Below are 20,428 nucleotides of genomic sequence, written 5' to 3'. Positions count from 1 at the left end.
GGAAGTCTGGAGATACTGAGCTGTGGAATCAGCAGAGTGTTGGGGAATATTATGCACCATGCACTCGGTACGCTGCTGAGTTCCTGCTGTTCGTAAACGCTTTCACTTCCCAATAATACCTCTTACAGTTGACCATGGAATATATAGAAGGGATGAAATTTCACGAATTGGCGTCCTATCACAGTACCATGCTTGAATTCACTGAGGTAGGTGGAGACAGTTGGTCAAAAAGAGGGATAAATAGATAGACAGTACTTGTCCATGTACAATAAAATAAGATTCCTACTGCATATGAATGGATATCAGAAACAAGGCACATTTGGATGCATTTTATTACGTGATTTCAGTAGAAAAGCGAGCGAGGTGAAGAACTGCGTATACATATTGCCTCTGTCAGGTCCCGCCACTGCCTAAAGGTAAGTGCAATGCTTGATGTAATAAACTGAAAGGTTTAGTACACTTGTTAAATGAAGGAAGAATCAAACAAAAACTGAGCTAGAGCATAAATGGAAGGTTCAAATCAGAGGGACTTTAAAGATGTAATGGCATAACAGCACAGACATTTACATTTCAGATCACACTTCCACAAACCAAGACATCTTTCTCTACTTCAGAGTATTTATCATTAGGGTTAGGAGTCAAACTCTCTAACCACTAGGGTACGACTTCCCCCAAAACCTCAGAGGATTGGAACCAGAGGCTTAGCAGAGCGCACCACTCAGTTGACGCAATCAAATATGTGCAAAAATGCCCTCATAAAGATAAAAATGTATTCATAAAACTAAATTTCAGGGGCAAATATTAAAAAAGTACTTTTCTAACACATATCCATTTAGACAGGAAAGATTGTCCGAATGACCTTTAAATGGCCAAACACAGTTTATACAGTAGGTGATGTCTAGAGGTGGGTTAACCTAAATGTATTTTGCCACAAAGAAGTGTGCATTTTTTTTATTGACAGCATTTATTATTTAATTAATTATATATATTTGTATAATAATATATGATTTGAATACATTATAATTTTATAATATAGTTTTTTCATGCATATTTTATTTTATAATTTTAAAACGATTTACTTCAAATTTTTCTGTATTTTCTATATTTTTATGCATTAACTTAATTTAATCAATCCGTAATCAAACCACAGAAAAGGCATCTTAAACATCTTTTAATCTTCAAAAAGTCTTTCCAAGACACTGAACATATAGAAGAGCCGAGAATTAATCTGAGCAAAAACAAACAACAGAAAGAAAAATATGTTTTAATATAATAATATTTTATTATTTTCGTTATCAAATTTATGAAATAAAATAAAATAAAAACTTAATGCTCCTACTCTTAAAAACCCAAAGAGAGGCTTTGAGAAGTTTTCGGCTCTCTTAGGAAGAATGAATGGAGTGTTATCAAAGCTGTGAGTGAAAGCATATATGACCATTCAGTCTCTTTAGCTTATATTCTCAGTCTCTACAATAGCCCATGGACTGAAAAGACTAGTATAATGGCATTTATCGAAGTGGACAATAAAAGCTGTTTGGGCACTGCAGATAATGGATAGTGCAGGATTCCTGGTTGTACATGTTTAGATGTGATAAAAACTGAAATGGGAAGCGATGTGTGTTCTGAAGTACATTAACAGACATTTCAGAAACTCTGAGCTTTAGATGAGCGGATTCAAAACTCACCCCGACTTCAACGTGATCCGAGCCTTTGTCGTCCTGCTTGTGGAGAATCTCAAAGTAGTACCGTCTGGAGGCCATGAGACTGAAGAGGAAAGAAAAGACATAAAATCTTATTTCATTTGTAAGTCCTATATATTTATTACTGCATTATCATATCATATTGTGTTAACACTTTAGAATAAGGTTCCGTTAATGTTAGTTAACTACTTTCGTTAACAAAAACTATGCAAGAACAAGAACTTTTACAGCATTTAATTAATCTTAATGTTAATTTCAACATTTACTAATGCATTACTCAAAAAGTTGTGCTTGTTTAGATTAATGCACTGTGAATGATTATGAACTAACAATGAATAACTGTATTTTCATTAACTCTTTCATAACTAACACCAATAAAGATGAATAAATATAGTTATAAATGTACTGTTCATTGTTTGTTCATGTTAATTAATACATTAACTTATGAAACAGCATGGCATAACGTATTAAAGCAAGAAAGTGGATTGTTACTTTCAGATAATGGCAACAACCGTAATATGATTAAAAGCAGCGATGTTTGTGAGCTGTTTACAGTTGCCAAGCAACTCAAAAATGATTAAATATTAATATAGACATTATTTATATAAATTTATAGACAAAACAGTGTAGCAAATCATATTTTATTGTTATGTACCAAATAATACATCATATTACATCACAGATAATAATATTGTTTCGTACTATAGTGTTTCACATTGCATGATATAGCGCAACAGTGAATTATATATATTATGTTATACTGTATTACTTTATTGAATTATGCAATACGGGACATAAAATATTGATGTAATATATCAGAACACTAGCATATCATATCATATATAACATTTGCATTATTCTATATCAAATCATATTATATCAAATAAAATAAAAATATTGTGCTGTATTATATCAAATACAGTATCACATATTTTTTATATATATAAAAATATATATTTACAAAATATCAATCATTATAGTACTTTCAAAATATTGGTGACATTATTTAAATGTTTTTAGTTAAGGCTCTTATGCTCACCAAGTAAGAAAAGTAAAAAAAAAAAAAAAGAAAAAAAGCAGTTTTTCTGTGGAATACTTTTACTATTTAAAGTAAGTGTTTTCTATTTGAATATATGATAAAATGTAATTTATTCCTGTGATGCAAAGGGGAATTATCAGCTTCACAATTCTTCAGAAAACTTTCTAATCTGCTCATTTGCTGCTCAATTATTCTATATATATATTTTCTATACACCAGCCTGAGCGAGCGGTGTAAGGCACGCCTACCAGCGAACGTTCCCCGAGAGGATTTCGCCGCTTTTGTGGAGTGGGTGCTGGAGAAAAACGGATCTTCATGGACCGTCAGCACCGCCGAAGAGGATATCTCCAGCCCCACTCCCGACCCAGAGACCAGCCAGCCACCATCACGCCGCACGGAGCCAGAGCCCACCACAGCCGCAGAGCCCGAGCCATCCACTGACAGTGAGCAGGACCTCGAGAGTGCGCCTGACCAGGTGTGTGAGCCGGCAACACCGTGCATCGTGGGAGTCCTCGTGGAGATTGAGGGCGTGGAGGAAAGCCCTGCCCACACTCCCGCGACTGAGGGTGAGCTGTATGCGATCTCGGAAAATATGGAGCAACTTCTGGATCTTATAGACTGGTCTATGGAGGTAATCCCTAATTTTCCTGTTTCTCCGCTGGTTCCGTCCAGCCCTGATCCCCCTGTATACCCTCTCAGTCTCCCACTCCTACCTCCTCCAGTCATTTCCTCTGCTCCATTTCCGCTGGTTCCATCCAGCCATGAATTTTCTGTTTCTCCGCTGGTTCCGCCCAGCCCTGAATTTTCTGTTTCTCCGCTGGTTCCGCCCAGCCCTGAATTTTCTGTTTCTCCGCTGGTTCCGCCCAGCCCTGAATTTTTTGTTTCTCCGCTGGTTCCGCCCAGCCCTGAATTTTCTGTTTCTCCGCTGGTTCCGCCCAGCCCTGAATTTTTTGTTTCTCCGCTGGTTCCGCCCAGCCCTGAATTTTCTGTTTCTCCGCTGGTTCCGTCCAGCCCTGAATTTTCTGTTTCTCCGCTGGTTCCGCCCAGCCCTGAGTTTTCTGTTTCTCCGCTGGTTCCGCCCAGCTCTGAATCTTCCGTCTCTCCGCTGGTTCCGCCCAGCTCTGAATCTTCTGTGTCACCTCCTCCAGGACCTGCTGGTCCCTCTGCTCCACTTCCGCTGGTTCCGTCCAGCCCTGATCCTCCTGTCCTTTCTCCCATCCTTCCTCTCTCCTCCTCCTAGACCAGCCAGTTCCTCGTCATCCCTGCTGGTGCCAGTCAGTCCCGCAGCTCACCCCCGCTGGACTGCCAGTCTCCAGCTCCGCCTTGGCGCGTTAAGGCCCTGTCTCTGCCTCCAGCCTCCGAGCCCTGGACTCCTCCTCGGCCCTTCGACCCAGCGGCTCCGCCTTGGCTCTTAGCTTCCTCGTCTCCACCGTGGCCTGGTATCCCACCTGCTCCAACGGGCTCCCTCGTCCCTCCGGCTCCACCTTGGTCAGTCGTCGACCATCCGCTGCCTCGGGACTCCACTCCTCTGGTTCCCCTTTGGTCGCCTGAGCCTTCTGCTCCACCTAGGCCCTCCGGATCCTCAACGCCACCCTGGCTCTGCGGCTGCGCTGCTCCATCTTGGGCTCCTCACCCACCGGTGCGGTCTCCGCCTGTCGGCCCCCTGGTGTCGTCAACCCCTCCTTCACCATGGCTCCACCCGCCGTCGACTCCACCATGGATCTCCGTCCTGGCTGGTCTCTGGTGGACCATCTGGCTCCTCCTGCTCCGGGCTCCTCCCTCCTTCCACTCCGACCTGGTCCCTCCCTCCATGCCCCCTCGTCACCTGCTCTTGGCCTGCTCCTCGCCCACCTCCAGAACCCCCACCCTCCCTCCGCTGGTATTCCTCTTGCGGTGCGAGGACGCACCGTTCCGGGAGGGGACGAACTGTCACGTTCATGAACTTTGTTTCCTTTTTTGGTCACCTTCCTAGTTTTGTTCATTGATTCCTCCCACCTGTTTCCAGTTCCCTCATCACCTCCTGATTGTTTAAATACCCGTTCTCCCTCGTCCGTGATTGATTGTATGTTTAGATGTTGATGTGTTGGAATGTAAATGTATTAACAAGTGATAGTGTTGTGTATAGTCTGTAATCTCCTTCGTCTTCCAGTAAAACTCCTCATTTGTTCCCGATCCTCCTCTTGTACCTTATTTAACGTTAAGCACTTAGTTCGTAACATTTATATAAATATATATATATATATATATATATATATATATATATATATATATATATAAAATATAATATAATTATAATAATAATATTTTTACTACCATCAACATTTTTCATTATTCAAAAACTTTTCATTATTCAAAACTTTTTTACAAATTATCTGATGAATAGAAAGTTCAAAAGACAGCAATTATTTGAAATAGGAATCTAGAATTCTAAATTATAAATGTATTTACTGTTATCTTTTATTGTGTCCTTGCTCACAAAATAATAATAATTATTATTATTTATATTAATAAAAAAAAAAAACTTGAGTGTTAGTATATATCATGATATGTCATGTTCAGAATGATATGGGAGTTTGAACACACTTGTGTTGGTTGTGTATGAGTGAATGTTGGCTCTCTGCTGTGAATCTCATCTCATCAAAATCACATCTCCTCAAATGGGCCACATCTGCTGTTAGAGCAGCACAATTACAGCCCTGCTTGATTTCACACCCTATTACATCTCCGAATGTGACATTACAAACATCACTCACTCATCACTCAGGGCTCATTCAGTCTCAACTGAAATGTTTAACACACAACCCAGATCTTTGGGGTGAGATTCCACCTTATATTTACATGCACTAAATATTTTATATTAGGTTTTTGTTTGTTTGTTTGTTTTTGGTGCCCTGGCAATTTGAGAGACCATATTTGAGACATGAGGTTCCTGATGAGTAAATTTAACATTGCATATTCAAGAGCGCTGCTAATGAATGAGACATAATTCAGCTCAGATGCTTAACACAAATGACTTGTTTTTTGAGGGAGAAAAGACATGGAAAAGAGATACAGAACTGACAAATTGAAAAGCAAGAGAAAAACGGAGAAACCACCTTCCTACAGCAGCGCTGTAATTCAAGAGAACACAATAATACTTTATGATATAGTATAATATAATATAATGTATGTAAATAAACACATAATAATGTGTATGCAATGCAGGAAATACACCACTGTAATGCATAACCTGTAATTACTAACCTAGACTACTTTATTACTATATAATATAATTTGTAACATAATATAATTAAATATACCATCATAAATGTATAAATAATGAAGTAAATAAGATTTAGATTAAAATTAATCCTTACATATTCATATTGTTATACAATTATTTTTATAAAATAAATAAATAATACATGTAAAAATAAATACATGCTTACCCCTTCATAACAAACACTGCAGTAATGTACTGTAAAATTACTGAAAACGAGAAGAAATTTTAACGCCAACAAGACAAATAGAAAGAAGTAATAAAACATGTCAGTGTAGAAGTAGAAAATAGAGGCTCTCAGCTGGAGAAGGTGAAATTCTCGAGAGCGTGAGTGGGCCGAAAGCTCTCCGATTGAGAATTACGGTCAGAGGAGGGTGTTGGTGACAGTGCAATTTCCTTGACTTCACACCAACTGATTCGCTCTGCCCGTCTCATACTCCACACTACAATAAATCACAGCATGTGTGCTGGAATTCTGCCAAAACAAAGAGGACCTTCAGAACGCAGGAGATCTGTGGACTACTGCTCTGTTCTCACACTAAGCGAGTTGCCCACCGAGGCAACATTTTTAGGCACCACTGTTGAAAAGGTTGTTTTAAATCAGAAATTGTATTTGGTTGTGTTGAGCTGTGTTGTGTTGTGTTACGAGTTACGAGTGTTACGAGTTGTGCGTATTTGCAGCATGTTTCTGTATTTTGTTGTATAGCGTGTATTTGCAGCATGTTTCTGCTATTTGGTTGTGTTGTGCGTACTTGTAGCCCATTTCTGTTTTTGCACTGCATTCCTGTATTTGGTTGTGTTGTGCGTACTTGTAGTCCATTTCTGTTTTTGCACTGCATTCCTGTATTTGGTTGTGTTGTGCGTACTTGTAGTCCATTTCTGTTTTTGCACTGCATTCCTGTATTTGGTTGTGTTGTGCGTACTTGTAGCCCATTTCTGTTTTTGCACTGCATTCCTGTAATTGGTTGTGTTGTGCGTACTTGTAGCCCATTTCTGTTTTTGCACTGCATTCCTGTATTTGGTTGTCTTGTAAGTTTTTGCAGCCCATTTCTGTATTTGGTTGTATTGTGCGTACTTGCAGCCTATTTCTGTTTTTGCACCGCATTCCTGTATTTGGTTGTGTTGTATGTTTTTGCACTCCATCCCTGTATTTGGTTGTGTTGTAATTGTTTGCACTCCATTCCTGTATTTGGTTGTGTTGTAATTATTTGCACTCCATTCCTGTATTTGGTTGTGTTGTAATTGTTTGCACTCCATTCCTGTATTTGGTTGTGTTGTAATTATTTGCACTCCATTCCTGTATTTGGTTGTGTTGTAATTGTTTGCACTCCATTCCTGTATTTGGTTGTGTTGTAATTATTTGCACTCCATTCCTGTATTTGGTTGTGTTGTAATTGTTTGCACTCCATTCCTTTATTTGGTTGTGCTATGTGTTTTTGCACTCCATTCCTGTATTTGGTTGTGTTGTATGTTGTTGCACTCCATCCCTGTATTTGGTTGTGTTGTATGTTGTTGCACTCCATCCCTGTATTTGGTTGTGTTGTATGTTTTTGCAGCACATTTCTGTATATTGTTGTTTTGCAAATATTTGCAGTGTCTTTCTGTATTTGCTTGTGTTTTGCACATTTGCAGCATGTTTCTGTACTTGATCATGTTGTGACTATTTGCAGAGCGTTTGTGTCTTTGGTTTCATTGCAAGTGTTTTCAGTGCTTTTTTGTATTTGGTTGTGAGTATTTGCAGCACATTTCTGTTTTACTATTTTGTATTTAAATACCTTTGAAAAAAAAAACTATTTCTGAATTTAAAAAAAGTTTTTTAATTTTTTAAAATTTGAAATACTGCCCATCCCTGGATGGAAGGTCAATGCTGTGATTTTTTACAGTAACCACACACCACGTCCAAAAACTAAGAATTGCTCTAATTCCTCGTCCTAACCTCGTTTTAGTTAAACCATAGCCACAAATTAAAAACTAGTTACCTGTTTGGTTATCAACATTCTTCAAAATATCTTCTCTTGTGTTCAATAGACGAAAGAATGTGTTTTTACCACAATTTTTATCAGATTATTTCCTTCACAATTCTTCAAAGAATGGCAGTTCATTGTCTTACAAAAGAAAAGGGTTGGAGTTTATGCTGGGTCAGTGTGCAGGACTGTCTCAAAGGTGTGTGTGTGTGTGTTTGCACATTCACACATCCAGAGATGATGAATAGAGCCACAGTTAGACAGAGAGAGAGAGAGAGAGAGCGATAGAGAGGACAAGCTCCTAATTGTCTGATTAATTGCAAACTCTGACTCAGTCTCTCAGTAAATGTGTAGAGTCGAGCCCAGACATGAAGATGAATGCGAGGAAGAATCTAACAACCTCATTACCGTCACACTCTGTGCCAATAAGATCTGTCACAAATGTACTGTATTTTGTATGACAGAACAACATTTCAGCACAGAAACAAACAGCAGTTTGCTTATCTGGTTCCACAATGTGGCTTTAACAGCAGAAGCAAGTGACATAAATGGAAAAATATACGATACGGCACTTGACAAAAACACTCAAGCTTCAGACTCTTGACAAGAACCAGGCCAGTGCCTTTATCAATAATTCAGATGGTCTGATGGGCGCATCGCCTCCCTTAGCATGCAGCTAATGAAAAAATAGCCAGGAAAACACAGCGTCTCTACTGACAGCAAAGTCACATCGAAGCACATTACACTGAAGTCTGACTTTATCAGAGTAGACAGTGTTTTTAATTAAAAGTCAACATGAAATACAACCCCTTTTACTTGTATAATGTGATACATTTATGAAAAAATAGAAAAAAAAAAAAAGGTAAATTAAAAACAAAATTGGACAGGACGTGATTTATTAATTGTGAATTAATTTGATGATGAAAAGGTCAAAATACTGAGAAAACCACTGTTAAAGTTGTCCAAATGAATTTCTTAGCAATGCATATTACTAATTTACAAAATATCTTCATGGAACACAATCCTAATGATTTTTGGCATAAAAGAAAACTAAATAATTTTGACCTTTTTTGGCTATTGCTAAAAATATACCCCAGTGACTTAAGACTGGTTTTGTGGTCCAGGGTCACATATGTTTTTCTATTCAGTAACTTATTTCGGTCCCACTTTATATTAGGTGGCCTTAACTACTATGTACTTACATAAAAAAATAAGTACAATGTACTTATTGTGTTCATAATGTATTTTAAAACACTTTTGCTGCTATTGAGGTGGGATAGGGGTAAGGTTAGGGAGAGGGTTGGAGGTATGGGTAAGTTTAAGGGTGGGTTAAGGTGTAAAGTATGGGTCAAAAGTGTAATTGTGTAATTACAGAAATTAAATACAGATGTAATTACATGTAGTTTTTTTTAAATATAAGTACAATGTAAAAACATGTATGTACACAATAATTACATTGTACTAAATTATTAATTAAAATGTAAGTACATAGTAGTTAAGGCCATTTAATATAAAGTGGGTCCCTTATTTCTTTTAATTAAAGGGGGGGTGAAATGCTCGTTTTCACTCAATATCCTGTTAATCTTGAGTACCTATAGAGTAGTACTGCATCCTTCATAACTCCAAAAAGTCTTTAGTTTTATTATATTCATAAGAGAAAGATAGTCTGTACCGATTTTTCCCGGAAAAACACGAGCGCCTGGAGGCGTGACGTGTGGGCGGAGCTAAAGAATCACGAGCGCGAGTAGGCTTTTGTGTTGAGGGCGTTTGGAAGCTGTGACAGCTGTGAAGGCTGAAACTGAAGGAGAGCAGCAGCAGCAAGGATTCGCTCCGAGCGGGTCTTGAACCTGGGTCTCCGATGGGAGGCGGACGCACTAACAAGGAGGCAGAGATATTTGAAGCAGTTTTACTCACCGCCTGTGCTTTTTCGTTGGGATTGCATCATCCTTAAGAAATAAACGATACGCAAATCCGTCGTCAAACTGGGTTTTGTTTGTAAAACAAGCATTTTAGAAATGCAGGGAACAAACACAAACACTTGCACAACTCCGTTGATGCTCTGTAAAAATAACTGGTCCCTTAATGCTGTTTTTTCTTTGGTAATCTGTGCAGGGTTGTCTTGCCCTGGCAACCAAAAACACACTCCTTTTGTGACATTTCGCGACGCTCTCGCTCTGATCAGTGATTGTCTGTGCTCAGCCTCTCAGTGCTCTGCTATACAGGAGCGTGCGCTCTTCCGGCAAACGTGCCTTCAGGACCCATATAAGGAAATTCCGCTCCATCTAACGTCACACAGAGCCATACTCGAAAAAAACTTTCCAAAACTTGTGACAAACCGGAAGGAGTATTTTTGGAACAGAAATACTCCTTCAAACGTACAACTTAATTTTTTAAACTTTGTCCATGTTTAGCATGGGAATCCAACTCTTTAACAGTGTAAAAAACTCAGTATGCATGAAATAGCATTTCACCACCCCTTTAAGCTTTTATCCACATTATAATATCAGGAAAATTTTATCATCCTGACATTTCTGGCTGTTTGCCCTCTAAAAAAGAAAAAAAGTATTTAAATTCAGAAATAAAAACATACAGAATACAAACATACAGAGGGCCCTATTTTAACGATCTGAAACGCAAGTGTCAAAGCGCGAAGCGCAAGTAAGTTTGTGGGCGGGTCTCGGCGCTGTTGCTATTTTCCCGTCGGAATAAATGGCGCTTGCGCCCGGCGCAAATCTAAAGTGGGTTGGTCTGAAGTAGCTTCATTATTCATAGGTGTGGTTTGGGCGTAACGTGAAATAAACCAATCAGAGCGTCATCCAGCATTCCCTTTAAAAGCAGGTGCGCAAGTTCCATTATGGATTGCTATTATTATGGCGTATTTACCAGGCGCACGCCAGGAGCGGTTCACAGCCGAGGAGACTGATGTTCTTGTAAGAGCAGTGAAAGACAGAGAAGTTGTGTTGTATGGGGATGGGAGAATAATTAGCCTGAATAATTTGTAAGCTAGATTTATGCCTATTTTGTTCACATCTTCGTGGCACACCACAATGATTTCCGACATCTCATGTGTTAATATTTTTTTAGTATAACAATTAATGATTTGCAAAAATAACTGTTGCATCTGTGTAGATTACATGAGCAAAGTGTATGCGCGTTGTGCACGCTATACATTATGGTCAAGCATGCGCCCTTAAAATAGCATAATGAACAACGCGCAACGCGCCACTGACTTTAGACTAGTTTTTTTCTGGTCAGTGGCGCAATTGTTTAATGGAACAGCAAAATAGCACCAGGGATTGTTTGCGCCGGAACACACCTCCTTTTTTGCGCTGAACCGCCCAGGGAGCGCAAGTTCATTCACTAGTTTAGCGACGTGCCTCTGTGGAGGGAAAAGCGCGCTTTGCGCGGGTGCAAAATAGGAATGACACATGCGTCGGTGTACAAAGTCAATTGCGCTGGGTGCAAGATAGGGCCCAGAGTATTAAAGTCATTATATGTATGAATTAAGATATTTTGGAATACATTTAACAGATACAGACTGTTGATGTCAGATCAAAAAATAGATTTTGAAAGAAGATATAAATTAAACAAATATTTTTTTTTCATTTTGGAACAATGTATGCCACAAATTTTAAACAAGACTACAAACATATATAAAGTAAATAAAGCCAAGGGAATGTAGTTATTTAATGTATCTCAAAAGCATACAGTCTCTGCTGGAAAGGGTTCAAATATGCAAAGATGCTGGAAAACTGAAGAATTTGCAGGACCTGAAGGATATTTCTGAAGAACAGTTCTCAGTTTAACGGTTCAAAACAAACAAGGGACTCATGAACAACCATCACAAAACAGAAAGACAGACATGGATCATCCAGGTAACCACACACAGTATTAGAAACCAAGGGTTCTCAAACTGTTGAATGGGGTTATTTTAATAATTTCAGCAATTTTTTTGTCTTGTGGACTAAATGTAAACATCTTTTATGTACAATATCTTATTCAGGACAGTACTAAATAAAAAAATAAAATGCATTTAGTATGATATCTCTTATTCTTTTTTGAAAATGATTAACATTTTCACAGATTCTGCAAGGGGTGCCCAAACTTTTGAGCCCCACTGTATGTGAAAGTTTAGGGTCTCTTTGATGTTCTGGACTCTAGATATGGCTCAGATCCCTTTCAATTTAAATCTATGTTTTTTTGTCTGTTTTATTATCCATAAGACATTAGTGCTCAGAAAATCTATCAGTTCCCTTTCAGTCGGTCTCTCTCGATGTCACGTCGGTGACTGATGAATTGGCATTTCACTTCAATAGACCAATCTATTTCGAGTGTAAACTAAACGAGCCAATGCACATTGGCATGCAATTATTGCATCCAACTGCCGCTGATCACAGCATGAGTATAATAAGGCAGCAGGTGCAATGCATACCAGCTTTTCGCTTTGGAGCCAAGTGATAACATCGCTCTGCTCAATCCAAGTGTCTTCAATGAGCTACAAGTTTCACGCTCTCTTGAAAGCTTTGGGTGTTGGCGGTACAGCACTTCAGCAGTTGTTGTTCTTGTGTCGAGTGGATTGCGTACTTCAGGCTGCGGATCGTCCTTATGCTGTTTCACCCATGTATTTCTGGATGCGGTCGTTACTTGGCAACGGGTGATGATCACGATCTCTGCCTCACGTGTCTGGGTCAAGCACGCCTAGGTGGCCTTCGCTGATGAGTCATCTTCCCATTTGCAGGAAGATGACCATCTCGGAGCTGCCTACCAGGCTCCGCTACCTTCAGGGAGGCAGAGTCCCGTTGCCACAATCTGGGGCTCGTTCTGGAGGCCAACAGATGAGAACCACTTCCAGCGGTAGTCCGGCAATGCTTATATGTGGAATAGCTGCCTACACCTTACATGCTACGGCGCTACTGCAGGTGCACCAGGCCAAGGCACTGAAGGACCTGCACAATGGTGGTACTAACCTCACGCTACGAGCGGCGAAGGTAACTGTGCAGTCTCTGGACTGTGCGATGGCCACTATGGTGGTCCAGGAGTGCCAAAAGTGTCTGTGTCTGGTCAATATGAGGGACACTCTCAATTAAATTTGGCAAGTGGATTTTGCATACCCGAGCCACTCGCTGTGCATACAGGTATAAATAGACTACAGTTGCATCCACTCTTTTGCTTCAGAGCTGAGTGGATGAATGTGTTGATCTCCACAAAGCCATTAATCATCTGTCTGGAAGCTGTTCTGGTTGGCATCAGAGTGCGAACAGCGGTGTCTGCAGCAATTCCCCTGGGCACTTCAACTAAAAGAGCAAATCAAGGTCAGCTTGCATCTTTTTAAAGACGCTGTTCCGGCTGTGTCATGCAGTTGTTTCCTATCCTCTGTCGACAGCCATGATCGTTGTCTTCAGTGTCTGGGCATTTAGCATGCTGAAGCTACGTTTGTGGATTGTTAATGCATTCACTATGAGCGTATGACCATAGCAGCACTGCGATCGCGCCTCTCTCTCCTCACCTCTGTCACTACCCGTGCAACCAACAGTTAGTGCTCTGGGCGATCTGAGGGTTACAGTGAGAGCCTTTGGATTGGTGCAGTCTCTGTGGACCTCTCACTCTTCCCGAGCAATTCCGCCCTGTGCTGAAACAACATCAAGGCCATTGCATCAAGCCTCTCACAGGAGTTCAGCGCCCCCTGTATCCCAGCCAGCCGCTAATTCGTCTAAAAAGTCAATAAAGCGGCCATGATTCAGGCAACCCCGAGATGTTGGAAGCTGCTCTTTCTCAGGGGATGACGGAGACAGTGCCGCCCCCAGAGTCCTTCCCCCAGAGAAGGGCTGTTTTTTTCAGTTTTTGTTTGCTTCTATTCCACCGCTGGCTCAACAGCCAGTAGTACACACAAATTCAAAGAAATAGCAATTTCCTGCTTCGGGTTCTCAGGCCTGTGGGCTGACAGTGAGCGATTTGCTGCTTCCTCACTCTCCCTCACGATGCCCCACTTTTCCAGCAGCCATGAAGCTGCGTTCAGAAGATCCGTTGCCTCTCCACACAGCTCTGGCCAGTCTCCGGGGACACATGAAGTTCTGTGATGATCAGTCAGAACCCAATGCCTTTTGGCCTTTTCCAGCTTGACTCCTGGATCAATCCTATATATGTGAATCTTGAATCGGGCCCTTCCGTTTAAGATGTTAATGCAGAAGCACATCGTCAGATGCATCCAGCCCCGGGATTGGTTTGCAGCGGTCGATCTGAAGGATGCTTACGTTCTTGTCTTGATTCTCTCTCAACGCAGGTTATTCTTACGGTTTGTGTTTGAGGGTCGGGCATGGCAGGAAAGGGACCTAGTGCTCTGGCATTCAGGCAGTTGGGGCTTTGGGTCAACTGTGAAAAGACCAGGCTCTCCCTTGCGCAGAGAATTTCTTTTTCCAGTATGGAGTTAGACTAGGTGAGTATGGTTGTGCCCTTAGAACAAGTGACTTGGCATGTCGATGACACAACGAATGCCTCCAGTACGGGCTGGTGCACTACATGCAATGGGCATTCAGCTTCTGGTTCTGGTCAGGGCCTCAACTGCTTTGGCACATTAACTGCCTTAATTTTCTGGCAGTTCTACTAGCTCTGCGACAGTTCAGGCCACTGCCGCAAGACATTTTGGACTAAACAGACAACACTGCGGCAGTTTCATACATCAACTGGCAGGGAGGTCTACGATCACGTTGCATGTCACAGCTCACCCGCCATCTCCTCCTCTGGACTCAGACGCATCTTAAGTTGCTGCGCACCATCCACATTCCGGGGCTGCTTAATCATGCAACCAACGCACCTTCATGAATTTCTTTTATTCCAAGGACAATGCATATTAACATGACGAGTCAAAATATGCCAGAGTTAGCCAAGAGGCTAGTTTTCATCTGAAGTCCTAGGCCAGATGTACAACAGGCAACCTGAAAATACAATGCAGATACAACAATTTAATCAAACATAACAGAATATAACAAATATAACAGACCCTACAGTTTCCGAAAGTAACAGGAAAAAAAAGAAAAAGAAACACAGAAAAAAAAAAAAAAAAAAAAAAAAAAAAATTAATGTTGACAAATTTGCATACTAAAAAGCCAAGTTTTAAAAGAAGAGCGAAATTCATTATAACTATTTATTTCTCTAACTGACGTTGGGATGTCATTCCATTCTTTCGAAGCTTTAATCGAGAAGGCAGACTGACTAAAAGCAGTTTTCCTGAAATTAATATCACAGTCCCTTCTAAAAGTTCCTCTAGTGAGACGACTGTTTTCTGATCTTAAACTCAGAAACTCACTAAGAGGAGGTGGGGCCAGGTCATTGAGAATTTTATAAGCTAAACAGCCATTTGAAAACTTAACCAAGTTTTCCCAACTCAACAGATTATATTTTAATAAAATCTTACAGTGATGAAAGTGACGTGGTTTCTTATCAAAAATTTTTAACGTTTGTTTATATAAAGTCTGTATTGGGAGCAAGGCGGAATGGTTGGCCTGAGACCAAGTAGTCAAACAATAATTCATATGCGAAAATATCATAGAGTGCATAAACATTTTGGCAGCTTGGGTAGACATTGAATTCCTAATATATCGGAAATTAGATAAATTAAATTTTATTCTCTTAACAGTATTTGAGATCTGAGAATTAAACTTAAGTTTGGAGTCAATGATAATACCAAGATATTTAAATTCTGAGACAATTTGAATTTTTCCACCATTAATAGAAATATCCGGATCAACTGCAGAGTTGGTGGTTTTACTAAAAAACATACCAACTGTTTTGGAAAGATTTAACTGCAGGCTACAGTGATTTAACCATTCACTAATTTTAACCATAGCCTTCGTAAGTTTGGCTGCCACTGCTGCTTTTGATGTTCCATGTATATATAAAACAGTGTCATCTGCATACATTTGAACTCTCACTTCTGGGCACGCACTTGGCAAGTCATTAATATACATGCAAAACAAAAGGGGGCCCAATATAGACCCTTGAGGCACTCCAGTGGACAACTGAAGAGGTTCAGAAAGATAGCTGCCAATACGTACAGTTTGTGATCGTTTAAAAAGATAAGATGCTACCCACTTTAGAGCATTATCTGAAAAATTAAAATGAGATAGTTTAGACAATAAAATATTGTGATTAACAGTGTCAAAGGCTTTCCTAAGATCTAAAAAAATAGCTCCAACAACCTTGTTCCTATCAAGCAATGATTTAATATTTTCGATAAAAAAACAGTTTGCTGTCTCAGTGGAGTGATTTGTCCTAAATCCAAATTGTAATGGATGAAGGGAGAAAGCTGAATTATTCAAGTGATTCCTAATCTGTTGAGACACCCATTTTTCTAGAACCTTGGATATTACTGGCAAAATACTAATTGGTCTATAATTGGAAATAATTTGTCTGTCTCCTGATTTCAATAGAGGGGAAACAATAGATAATTTCCAGGCATTTGGGAATTCCCCCAGAGAAATCGATTGATTAATAATTTTTGTGATGGGGATAAGCAAGGACGAACCTAATTCTTTCAACATTGTATTATCCATACCAAAGACATCTTTCGCTTTAGAAGTATTAAGTGAACTGATTAAGGATTCTATGTTTCTTTCAGAAGCGCTGGAAAACACAAGGCTGTGCTCTGATGACAAGATAGGGCACTTACTAAAATCTACGTGTGAGAAACCCTGTGCAATAGATGCAACAGAGTCTACAAAATAGTTGTTAAAAGCTGTAGCAACCACAGTTGGATCAGAAATACTTTTTCCATCCAGCACAAGATCAACAGGTTTTCTGTCTTTATGTTCCTGCCCCAGTAATTTTTTTAACTGATCCCAAATCATTTTTGAATTGCCCCCTGCATTATTTATAATGGTTAGAAAATAGTCAGCCCTTGACTTTCTTAACTGAGATGTCACTTTATTCCTCAACATTGCAAAACGGTGTTTATCAGTACTTAATTTTGAGTTATTAGCCTTTTTTTTTGCAAGATCACGTTCTTTCATCAAATTAAGAATGTCAGCATTAATCCATGGGAGACTATTCTTATAATTTCTGTTTCTAAATTTTTGGGTAAACTCCTTAATAAAATACTGTAGTCTACTTGTAAGCACTGTACTACCATCATGTACATCTTTCCCAGCTAGCAAATCACTCCAGTTAAACCTGTTTATTTTATCTATAAACTGATCCCGTACTTTGTTGGGTATTCTATATACTTCTTTCTCCTTAACAGTTGAAACACAAAACCTTCTGCTAGTTAACTTTCTTGTCACCAGAACTAAATTATGGTCCGATAATCCAGTGATCATATTAAAGGATTTTGTAATTCTTTCTGGTTTATTGCAAAAGATTAAATCAATCTGCGTTTCAGTATTATGAGTTTTTCTTGTTGGACCCTTTACTACCTGTGTTAAATCAAAATTATCACATATTTGTTTAAGATTTTTCCTGGCTACTCTGTCTTCCCAATTAACATTAAAATCCCCCATAATTAATACCTCTTTTTCAAAGTTGCATCTAAGAAGCATACTACGAAAATTTTCATAAAAATCTACCTTGGCAGAGGGAGGGCGATAAATTACAATCAAACTAAAAAACATTTGTGGCGATACTATAATTTTCAATCCAATACATTCCAAGTCACTATTTAAGTTAATTTCCTCGCATTGAATACTATTTTTTATATACACCAAAACACCACCACCTTTAGACCTCACTCTATCATTTCTATAAATTTGATAACCTGGTATGGTGATGGCTGCATAAGGTGAGTTCTCATGAAGCCAAGTTTCGGACAGACATAAGAAATCCAAATTAGAGTCCATTAACAAATGTCGTACTTGTTCATTTTTAGACATGAGACTACGTACATTCAGATGACCACCAAATAAGCCCCTCGGTTTTATGCTGGGGTCCCATAATAATTTAGAATTATTCACAGTTCTAAAGACGTTCCATTTTCTATTTTTCACTACTGCTCGGTTTGTCGTCAACTTACTGATTTGTTTTGTAGAATTCCCGATCGTAGCTAAGCTACCCATACCAGCATTTCCTTCAGTAAAATGAGATTGAGACTGTAACAATTTTTGAATTGTCAAGTCACCGCCTGCATCATCACACCCACACGGCGATCTCCGTTGAACAGCCGGAACGCCATCAGGGCCAACAACATCTCCCTGGTTCCCCTCCAGCACACTCCGCGAACCTCCGCAGAACACACCACTCCTCCGGAACAAACCGCACTCCCCATCCAACGCAGACACACCAACCGCCGCCACAACGCCAACCACCGACAGATCCACATCGCCCACCGAAGAAACAGAAGCCGGTATGTCAGTCGGTTGCTCCAAAGCATAGCAATGTGATGATGAACATACCTGTAGGTTTCCAATGTTGCTCCTACTATAGATGGATGATACATGTGGCCCCGTCCGCGTTGGTGGGCTAACTGGACCAGGGCATTGATGAATGTCACCAGATAATAATAGACAAATTGAGATAATGAAAGCGAGGCTTTGTTGTTGGTGTAATACAGCTTTGTACATTCGTCCTCTTGTTTTACTGAAGAGATGTGGATGAATAAAGGTGATAGCGAACGCATGTCTCCCGAAACCAAAGTGATTATTTACACGGCTCGCCATCAAATGAGTTGTACAGGATAATTTTAAATCCTCATAAGGAAAAAAACTATTATTAAGACTTTGTCCAGTAAAAATAGAGCTGAAATTACTTAAAATCAGCACATAAACAAGGAGTGCAACAGCTATCCCCGACACATGACAGTTCATGTTTCCTGGAGAATGGCGACTCTATCCCAAGATAATCCAGCTGATCTGGAGTCGATTCAGGGAAGCCACGTTGGACCTGTTTGCTTCCTATGTGTCCTCCCACTGCCAGCTGTACTATTCCCTCCTCAGCACGGATGCACTGGCACACAGCTGGCCTCGGGCTCTTTGCAATGTCAGGGAGGAAGAGGAGCAGGTCTTATTGGTTGCACCTTTCTGGCCCACCAGTACCTGCTTTCTGGAACTCATGCTGCTTGCGACAGCCCCTCCCTGGTGCATCCCCCTGAGACAGGACCTCCTCTCTCAGGGGCTCGGCACCATTTTGCACAAGTGTCCATACCTCTGAAACCACCAAGTGTGGCTTCTGGATAGGACGTGGCAGACCTAGCTGATCTGTCACCTGCTGTGATTAACATGATCACTCAGGCTAGAACTCCCTCTACAAGGCAAGATTATGCACTGAAATCGGGTCTGTTCATAAACAGGTGTTCTTTTTTCCAAAAAGACACCCCAAAATAGGAGTAGTGCTGTCTTTCCTGCAAGAAAGGTTGGAGCATGGGCTGTCACCATCTACCCGGAAAATGTATGTGGCTGCCATCGCAACACATCCCAATGCAGTGTTAGCTTGCCAGGGTCAGCCCTTGTACTGAGAAAGGTGTCTATATGGTTTGGTTGCCTGTGGGCAATCCCATATGTGTATTCTTCCATGGTAAGGTTTCCCTCTCTGTAAACTCACGTCTTCCCCTTGACAGAGTATTCGGTCAGTCTCTGCTGGCAGTTGTTCCATTCCTACTCTCAGGTAGGACCTGCCCCAGAGACCTATTCCATATGTAGTTCTTCCCCAGGCCTGGGTAAGTCCATATGAGAATTTCCACACATTAACTCCTTACGGGTAGGGTGTGACCTTCATAGCGCCCTTCTCCAGAAGGCTTGCTTGCCCATCATTTCTGCCTAAGTTGTATACAAAAAGAGGGAAAGAGTCTTTCACTGAAGGTCGAAATCCCCTCTGTTAAGAAATTTCTGTGGTGAAAGGAACAGCAGCTTGTACTCGCCTGTGGTCCTTGCGGGTACCAAGGCCAGCAAATTTGCACTGGGGCAGTGGGAAGGTTATGACCTTTGCGTAGCATTGTCTGTCATGTGGCCATTTGCCAACATTGGCTACGTCAAGGGGTTGTGACAGGGTCCAGGTTGTGGTGCTTTCCAGGGCCTCATAATGTCATCACAACATAACTCGTAGTGACTGACAGATAGAAAACATCTCGGTTATGTTCAAAACCCTCCCTGATCGAGGCCAGGGACAAGTTCTCGGCTCCTCAGCATTAAACCTGAAGAGTGGATCCACCTGTCACCTATTTATACCCTTATGCACAGGTACTGGCTCAGGTGTGCAAATTCCACTAGCCAAATTTTATTGGTGTTTTCTCTTAAAATAGAGATGATTGGTGCTCCCAGGTGAATCCCCATAATGTCGTCACAACATAATGTGTCCGTTCCTTCCATCAGGGAACAAGGGTTAAGTAAGCAAGATGCTCTTTTAAGTAAATCGGAAACAAACAGTGGGACTAGTGTAGTCCTGATTCACTAAAAATGACTCTTATGGAACAGTTTTCAGTGAATAAGAATCATACAATGTAATCCTGATTCATTATTAAATGACTCTGTCACATTTCATTTTAATG

At 40.4% G+C, this 20,428-nt stretch overlaps 1 protein-coding gene across 1 annotated transcript in view; it reads right to left on the bottom strand.

The window, feature by feature from the left end:
- Positions 1–20,428, bottom strand: part of LOC127946721 (N-acetyl-beta-glucosaminyl-glycoprotein 4-beta-N-acetylgalactosaminyltransferase 1-like) — a 174,007-nt gene that overhangs the window by 22,294 nt on the left and 131,285 nt on the right. Inside the window, exon 8 of the mRNA XM_052543449.1 lies at positions 1,686–1,764. Within this exon, the coding sequence (XP_052399409.1) occupies positions 1,686–1,764 (79 nt within the window). The remainder of the gene's footprint in view (positions 1–1,685; positions 1,765–20,428) is intronic.

Source organism: Carassius gibelio, chromosome A25 (genome assembly GCF_023724105.1).
Source record: "Carassius gibelio isolate Cgi1373 ecotype wild population from Czech Republic chromosome A25, carGib1.2-hapl.c, whole genome shotgun sequence".
Taxonomy (NCBI): Eukaryota; Metazoa; Chordata; class Actinopteri; order Cypriniformes; family Cyprinidae; genus Carassius; species Carassius gibelio.
The sequence above is the reverse complement of the archived record's forward strand: the minus strand, read 5'-3'. Positions and strand labels throughout refer to the sequence as shown.